Source organism: Belonocnema kinseyi, chromosome 2 (genome assembly GCF_010883055.1).
Source record: "Belonocnema kinseyi isolate 2016_QV_RU_SX_M_011 chromosome 2, B_treatae_v1, whole genome shotgun sequence".
Lineage (NCBI taxonomy): Eukaryota > Metazoa > Arthropoda > Insecta > Hymenoptera > Cynipidae > Belonocnema > Belonocnema kinseyi.
The window spans coordinates 110,175,302-110,184,570 of record NC_046658.1 but is presented as its reverse complement, the minus strand read 5'-3'; the positions used below and the strand labels follow the sequence as shown (position 1 = coordinate 110,184,570).

At 32.6% G+C, this 9,269-nt stretch overlaps 1 protein-coding gene across 1 annotated transcript in view; it reads right to left on the bottom strand.

Moving 5' to 3' along the window:
• Positions 1-4,332, bottom strand: part of LOC117168347 (NPC intracellular cholesterol transporter 2 homolog a-like) — a 7,106-nt gene extending 2,774 nt beyond the window's left edge. The window contains exons 1-2 of the mRNA XM_033353926.1: positions 4,182-4,332; positions 252-365 (exon numbers count right to left, since the gene is read on the bottom strand). Coding sequence (XP_033209817.1) covers positions 252-365; positions 4,182-4,257 — 190 coding nt within the window. The 5' untranslated portion in view covers positions 4,258-4,332. The remainder of the gene's footprint in view (positions 1-251; positions 366-4,181) is intronic.
• Between the last annotated feature and the right edge of the window lie 4,937 nt (positions 4,333-9,269).

Genomic DNA, 9,269 nt, shown 5'->3' with positions numbered 1-9,269 from the left:
CGAACGTGTTATTTACTTAAATAGCACGAGAATTCTGGATCAATCTGAAAAATCTCTATCCCTTCCACACACTACTCCTTTCCCCTACCGAGTAAGTCACGCGTACCCCGAAAGGGAAATGGCTTAATGGTGTAATAATAATAATAAAAGAAAATTATGATATAGAAAGAACAACTGCCTTGTTTTACACAAACTTTCAGAATCTGAGCTAATGGCAACCATTATTATGATATACACATTTATTAACTTACTCGTTTTAAAAGTAACATTAGCTGTGATCGTGGTATTTTTCTTCAAAATACATTTTCCATCCTTAACTTCGGTGCCGGATACTGAAAAGGCCAAAACACTTCCCATCGTGGATTCTAAAATTCGTTTTATAACGACTAATTATCAAGTTTTATAATATATATTTCATAAATTGCTAAATGATTGAACTAAATGTATGTAACCATAAAATATGCATTCAAAAAATTATAACGATAGACAGAACAAGTTATAACGGCGTAGAAAAATGATAGAAACTGACATTCTGATTATCAACTTAAGATCAAAATGGTCCACTTTTGCAGCCCCAAAATTAATTCTTACACCGACATAATATTTCAAAAGCAATCAATGTTTTAGAAAATTATAAACTAGCTCCCACTTCTGAAACAAATTTTCAACAAACATGAAACTGCAACAGGATTCGTTACTTTTTAATAAAAAAGTTAACTTTCAGACAAACAAAAAGTTAAATTTTCAATGAAAGAAGTGAAGTTTTAAATTGAAATGATGAATAATCTGCCAAGGCATTAATTCTTAACCAAAATAATTCAATGTTCAAGCAAAGATTAGAACTTCCTAACCAAAAAGAATTAATTGCAAACGAGATTATTGAATTATGAACAAAATTAATAAAATAATAATAAACAAATTAACCAAATTTCAAGCAAATAAAGATAAATTATCAACCAAAAATATAATAGTAGACCTCTCAAACAAAAAGAATGATTTTTTTCACAAAAGAGAAACAATTTTTACTGAAAGAGATCTAAAATCAACTGAGATGAGAAATCTTCAAATGGATAAGTTAAAGTTTCAGTTATAAATTAATTATAGATGAAAAAAGTAGTCGAATCAATTGAAAAAATAATTGAATCTTCTATCAAATGTTTAAATTTTGGGCAAAAAACTAATTGTTTTCCAAACAGATCAATTTTCAACTAAAATGATGAGTCTTCTACTAGAAAAATAAATTTTCTTTAAACAAGTTTAACTTTCCATCGCGTTGTTCAATTTTCAACCAAAATATATGAATTTTTAACTAAACGAAAATTAATTTACTAGTGTGCGTGTTTAGATTCAAAAATAATCTTTTTTAAATCACCCTTGTACGATTTAAAATTTAAAGAAATAAAATATTAAAAGAAAACTCGAAATGTTTATTTTGAGAACATCAGCTTAAAACGTTTAAAAAAAAGACAATCCGCAAGCTTAAGCGCGCCTAGGTCTTGCGTCTGTTGAATCTCACACTTCGCGCTCAATAATGGGTTACATCGCGCTTCGCGCTCGGATATTTATTTTTTGAATTTGGAACGCTTGAATAAAACTTTATTAAAAAGATCTCTTTTAGCTGGCAGTATTTAGATGTGTCTTCATATTCTGAACTGTCTACTTAAGTATAGTCAAAGATTAAGTTTCTCAAAGTTCTATAGGTTTTGAGGTACATATTCCAATCGTGACACTCGCGCTGCGCGCTCGATTTTCGACAGACATTTGTGAACAGGTTTTGTTAAATCTTTTTTTTCATAACTTTGGTCGTTTTTCCTATCGTGCGTTGTTTGGCTTAAAATTTGGATTTTAGATTGAATTAAACAATTTTGAAAATGCTATAACTCGCCACGAATGATGAGTTGACAAATTTTATGATTTTTAAAAACTAATTTAACAAACAAATGCATCATTCGGGCATCTGTAGACGGAAATATTCGTTTTTTTTATTTCAGTCTTTTTAATGTGGAAGTTCATGATGATTTCAGCGAAATTCATAATTGGTGATAAATTTTATGTATTTTTTAAAACAGATTGAATAAACAAATGCAATATTCGAGCATCTGTCGATGAAAATTTATTTTTTTCGATATCCTAATTAAAAGTGTCGACATAGAAAAAACGAATTTTTCTGTAGACAAATGCCTGATTAATGGATTTGTTCATCAAATTTGTTTAAATAAGTAATTAAATTTATCAACTTATTATGAATGTTGCTGAAATTCCCATCAAGTTCCCATATGAAAAGACTGGCATTGAAAAAACCGAATTTTTCTGCCGACAAATGCCCGAATAATGCATTTGTTTATTAAATTTGTTTAAAAGATCATAAGATTAATAAACAAATTATGAATTTGGCTGAAAATAGAATAAGTTTCCAAATTTAACAAAATGTACATAGAAAAAAACGAATTTTTCTGTCGAAAAATGCCTGATTACTGCATTCGTTTATAAAATTTCTTGCAATATAACTACAAAAAACGTATGATTATGGAAAATCATAGACAAATTTTTTTAATAAATAATTTGTTTATAACAAACTTGGTTGTTTAATAATATATATAATAATGAAAAATTGAATAATCAGGCTCGACACCACTCTTAGAAATCTTAAAAGCTTTTTTTCCAATTTTTATTGTTCAAATCGCTCAATATTTGTGGGCTGTACGTTATTTTGAACCGAAAATGTCATTTTTTCCCCACTGTGGACCGGGAATGTGAAAATGAGATCATATGAACTCCCATCTAACACAAAGCTGCTGAACGTTGGTTGAACTATCAGCATAAAACACTAACCAGCTATGACTCTTGGTTGAAATTAATCGCAAACCTCCCCCGCCCCCAAAACCTCGTTAATCAAAGTTTTGTGAGTCACTGAGGTAGGGATTTAATTTAGAAGTTAAAAAAGGTAAGGCTTATGTGTAGACCGTATCTGCTACGTTTAAATCGTAAAAATAAAATTGGAAATGAGTAAATTCAGTTTTTACAAACACGGCAGAAGTTGCAGTAAAATGTTTAATGATAAATTTTTTTAAAGAATGCACATTTTTTAAAAGAGACAATGAAACTACGTCTGTTTTAAAATCAATGCATGTTACGAATTCTAATAATATAAATTTATGGAAATGATAATAATTTGAGATAGAAATTTGAGTGCGAAGCACGAGATATGTGAGGAGAATGTATTCGTTAAAGCCGAAGGAGCTTTAACAAAAAATAAGTCACTATCACCAAATTACTGTTGTCGATGTTTTGACTTTTAGATTTAAAAAATCTGTGCACAAGTATAAGGAATATACCAAGATCAAGCACGGAGCTCGAGTTAAATACATTATCGAGCGCGGAGCGCGAAATAAATATATCATCGAGCGCGAAGTGCGAGAACCAACAGTCGCGCGCACCAGGCGCGCCTAAACGCGCCCGGCGCGCTATGAGAATTTGCCCGCGAAGCTGACGGATTTTTAATACTATAAATATTCGTACATAAAATTTTTAAATTAAGAAAAAGGTGGTCTCGAAAATAATCAAAATACGCTCACTTTTTGAATTTTTATCAAAAATGACTGGTTAACTAATTCGTCCCTTCTTTTAGAACCTACAAAAAGTGTGCTAAAGATCGATTCGATCCGTTTATTTTTTCGAGAGTTATCGTGTTCACGGACTGACAGCCAGAAAGACGGACAGACAGACACCATCGTAAAAACTTGATTTTCAGATTCAGGGGGTCTCAAAACATGGAGCTTCGATGAAAAATTGTAGTGTCCAATTTCGGATAATTGTAATACTTTCTCAATCATACATGATGAGAATGTAAAAATCAAAGTGTCTTATGTTGATTTATTCAGAAAGTGTTTAAATTTACTTCAAGAGAATCAACTTTATTAATCCATTTTCAAAAGATTATGAAATAATTTTAGTGTAATGAAAGTAAAAAAAAAAAATCATCCCCTTTTTCATCATTTCTTTGAACCTATATCAAAACACAGATAATATTTTGAAGAGAGGCGTACAAAAAATTGCTGTTCTTTTTAAAAAATCATATTAATTACTTTATTATACCATGTGTTCGCATTTTTTAGGGAATATAATCAAAAGTAAAGAAAATACAAAATTAAATTAGTCTAAACTAATGTCTTTATACTTACCGCATATTTCATATTGTGGATTCTCCTCACCCATGGCTAAAGCCAAGAGAGTAATTACAAAAAGTTCTTGCAACATCTCGTCTGTACAATTGGCAAGTGAAGAATAAAATTCAAAATTAAACTTTCAATCGAAAAGCCACTGTATTACGAGAAAGTCGACGACAGAGGCGTGCTTTTGTTATCAGTTATATAAAGTTGCAAGGAATAAGTACAATTTTCAAAAACTGTATTTAAAAGCAATTACAAAACCTGCTCTTTGACGTTGAAACGGAAATAACTATGATACGATAAAAAGTACACCTCAAAAAGAAGAGAAACTTCTTTTTGTAAAACAACACAAAAGTATAGAAAACTTATTCATTGTTTAAAATTTAAATATATTTTTAATTCATCGAGTTCACGATTTGGGAAACTAATGTAAAATAAATAAAAATTTCAAATTTAAATACGAAATTCTTGGGAATTAAAAAAAAAGACGAATCCAAAGATCACATTTGGAAAGCACACTGTAAAATGTCTCCATACAAAATAAAAAGGCCGAGTTTAAACGTCCAGACAGACCAGTAAATTTACGTACGCCTATAACACCTTAAAGTCAATTCAAGATTTGGTCGAAAATTAAAAAATTTTCAGGGATTGAAGAGGAGTGCCTATATGATAAAACAATATCAATCACTTTCATTTTTAACCCCCCTAACCCTCCCACAATATCTCAAATATGAAATAAAAATATCAACACTACATTTTTACATATAAGAGGGGGGGGGGGTAAAGTAAAAATGATTAATATACTTTTAGTCAATAGACACTCCTCTTTAAACCCTGAAAATTTGGAATGTTTCGATGAAATCCTGAATTATTAGCTTAATTTTACGAAAATTCTAAATTTTCCTATGTTAATCCTTTAACGTTACATGGACAGTTTTCGGATGTACCTTCACAAGAAAAGTGTGAGGACGCAGAGATTTTGTAAGGAGTGTCATACTCATTTCTGCGTAAACTGCTTGAAAGAGATTCACAATTAAATACTAATAAGAAAGAACAAATCGGAAAAAAGCAAAAAAATGGGGGGGGGGAATTTATAAAATTATTTTTAAAAATGTTTTAATTAAAACAAAAAAAAGACAATGGTTCTCAAAAACATGCACCTCCTCGTGGTGAGAACCGGGCAACATCGTTATATTTTAACGATGGCAGAGCATGTTAGTATGCTATATTATGACACGTATTTACAATAAAAAATCCAGGAAAAATATACCAAATAATAAAGCTAAATATTTTACATAAAATTCACAAGTCTGGCATCAACCTTGAAACAATTCAATTTTTTCAAATTTTTTTAAACAAATTGTTTGAAAAAAGATTTTTTGCATAAAATAATATTAAATTTGTGATCACTGACCGCATAAACCATGAATATCGATTATACATGTTTTATACGTATTTTTTCCGTAGATTACAATTCTGATTGAAATTGTGCAAAAATTCGATTTCTTAGAAAAATTTGTTTAAACAAACTGTTTAAATTAATTAATTTTGCAAAAATAATAACAAATTCGTAATCAGTATCCAAAAAAATATCGAAAACCAGGTATAGCTTGCATGTTGGTTGTACAAATCACGCTCTAATAAAAGATTTGGGGTACTTCAACAATTGTAAAAATTTGTTATTGCTTCGGCCACGTTTTTGCAAATATAATCCACAGTAGTAAAAAAAACAAGCACATAGTTCGAAAGTACAAGAATCATGGACGCGAATAGCATGATTTATAGTGGAAAAATATAACGATAAGACGGTCAAAATCTAGATTGAAAAAAAATAAGACTAAAAATTTTGCGTTTTTTTACGTTGTTTTGCAAAAAAATGTTTAAGAATTTAACTTTCATACGATTTGGATGACACCATTGGAAAGAGCGACCTCGAAAATAGTAAGTAAGGTATCTCAAGAATTTTTCACTTAGGGTTTTCATGATAAAAAATAAGCTCGAAGAAGGTACATCCGAAAAGTGTCCATGTGACGTTAAAGGGTTAAAGGTTACTGATAAGCTCCAGAAAAAGGTTTATTTGAGCGAAGCGCCTGCTTTACTGCAGCCAGAACAGGACGGCAACAGAGAAAGATAGGCGACTCTGAGACCAATTGCAGACAAGTATCCAATACAGGAAGAGCGATGTTTCATGACCATGAGAAAAATCAGTATCTAGGTTTCTCTTAAGCCCAAACATCTAGCTGAACTGGATGACGCGCTTAGTGGAAATTTGTCTTAAGAGTCCGACTTCTGGAGCATTGATTGTAGAGTGTATGATGCAGTGGAAACTTTGGTGGATGCAAACCGTAAAACAAAACCAACAGCTGATCATAAGCCAAGAAGACGAACGCATCAACTCGACATAAATGTAGGCAGGGCAAGACAGTATGCGTCTCACATTCAGCGTGTCATTGACTACATAACATCTGGCAGGAATCGCACTGCCAGAGTTATCACGCCCTTAACAACATAATATTTGCGAACTAACAGGAAGCATGTTGTTGACAGAATACGGATACTATCTGACGCTCGGAGAAATCTAGAGCGGATGGAGAGGTGGATCAGAGAAAGTGAACGGTTTTTCAGTCACCCATATTGACTTTTTCAAAACCCCCCAGTAACTGTTGACCACCCACCCAAAACCATAGAAGAGCAAGACATTTTCAAAAGAAGTTTCCGAAGTCCAGCTATCACTGAATGAAGATATAAAGAACTTAAATAGCTTCAAGAAGGAGGTTAAAAAAGTATTGAGAGGCATGATGGAACACTATTCCGACCCGCGACTACACGGTATCAAGATCTGGTGTAAAAATGTCCTCCAATCCATCAGCATCTGATTGATTCATCACAACTTCTCTGACCCTAATAATTAGAGAATAATAACTGGTATGAACACGTTGTATAAGATCTTCACAGCTTGGCACTGAAGAGACCTATAGGTACCTGGGCAGGCAACATATCAACATCCTGGACGTAACATATAAAAAGAATGCTCTCTGATACAGATACAAATGTCTTATTCGATAGATTTTGTCCTCCGAACTGTCGGCGAGGAACAACGGTATCTTAAATGAACATGCTTGTCATCTCAGCAGTAGTCTATTCATTTGGAGTAGTTTCACAAATGAAAGATGAACTCAGATTCCTAATATCAGATCACGAAAGGTTATGCACATGTACAAAAGAATGCAAGTTAAATCGCCTGTTCCGCGAATTTACATCTCGCGCTATCAAGGCGGCCGAGAATACTGAATCTTGAATTTTATCACAACAAGATCATTCTGGGTACAGCGCAAATAGTTCCAAATGGAAGAGAACCTCTTCTTAAGCTATTGAAAAAACATGAATAAATGGTCAAAGGAGCTTTTCCGTACAAGTGTAGGAGCCTGCTGAAACATTTGACCTTGACTTCAATATCGGGGGTAAGTACAATAATCCAATAATACAATAATCGCCATATCGATTATAATGGAAACCATTTTAAGAAATAAAAAAATATCACCCGGTTACAGTTGGTTTTTTTCGAAGTTGGAGACAGTTTTCTGATTTGATGGAGTTGAGATTAGGCGACCGAAGTAACCAATCCGTGATTTGAAACGTACCTTGATTTTGTTTATTCAGCAAATAATTTTTTCAGAGTTTGGATAAGTGTTTTAGATCAAACGATTCCTGTGGGAAAACAAACTTATCGGTCCAGGATTCGCAATGCTACAAGATAACGATCCGAAACACTCATAAAAACTTTGCAAGAACTATCTGCTGAATAAACTAAAGGAAGATACGTTGTAAATCGTGGAGTTGCCTCTCCGATTTCCTGATATCAACTTAATCAAACTTTTTTGGGACGCACTTGATCGTCGAATCAGAAAACAGTCTCCAACCTTAAAAGAAATACTCTGGAGCATTTTGAAAAGAACGTTGGAGCAGCGTGAACCATTGGGGCTGTAAATATTATCTGGGATTCTTTCATGTATTAAATTACATTAATGTAATATATTTTTCGATCTGTTTTTGATAATCTATCTTTGAATTGGATTTCCACTCATTTTTCCATCGTTTGATAAGTTTTCAAAAGATGTTTTCAATTTTAAAGTTTAATTATCAAGTGACCAGAATCTTTTACACGACAGTTTATAAGCAAGATGAAATTTTAAACCGTGGATTCTTTATTCAATAAAGATGTCACTTACCTCGACAACTTTTGCAGGAATTTGAGAGCAAGCTATTCTTGCAGTGTCAGAGACTCACCCAAATTATACTGCTCATTTTTTTGAAGAGGGAACTTTAAATCCTTACATATACTTGGATCATTTAATGAATATACAGGTGAAAAACCAGCCACAAGTCCTTTTCCAACAGCTTTTGATTTCTTCACTTTCTGGCTTACAAATTACAGTTTAGAATTTATTAGTTTATAATTATTGATTGAGTCTTACACTTCAACAGGAATGTGTGGACCCTTCATTGAAGAATATGGACGACATCACTTTTTACAACTATGATACAAAGTACTTCTACTAGAAGAAACTCTGTTTAGAAAAAAATTTTTATGATTATATTTGATATTTGGGATTTCTAGCTGCACAGTTTTTTGAAAACCTTTTTTGATTACAAGAAATTATGAGAAATTTCAAGAGATTAATTCATGGAATTGCTCCTTGTTCTTATTCTAGCTTTGGTGCAAGAACTAAGATCTCGGAACCCTTGCTTTCAAAGCAACGACCGTTGATCTAAAAGCAAAAGTTCGAAAATCATAGTTGTATTCACTTCTCTTCCGAAATTATCAAAAACATGTAGTCCTTCCGACTTTAGGTCGACCTGGCCAGATATCCACAATATTCAAAGCTCTGCGAGATCTTCAAAATTAAAAAGCGACAGACGGAGGCGCCCTCACACCATAACCCGCGCTCTCGCGGTACTACCAAGTGCACGCACTTGCTCCTCATTCTTTCGCTTTGCGTCGAACTGACCGGTCGCCACAAATCGTATATTCAGTCCCTGGTGTTTATTAATAATAATCATGGGTCGCAAACGATCCTACTCGTACTCTAGTGACTCTAG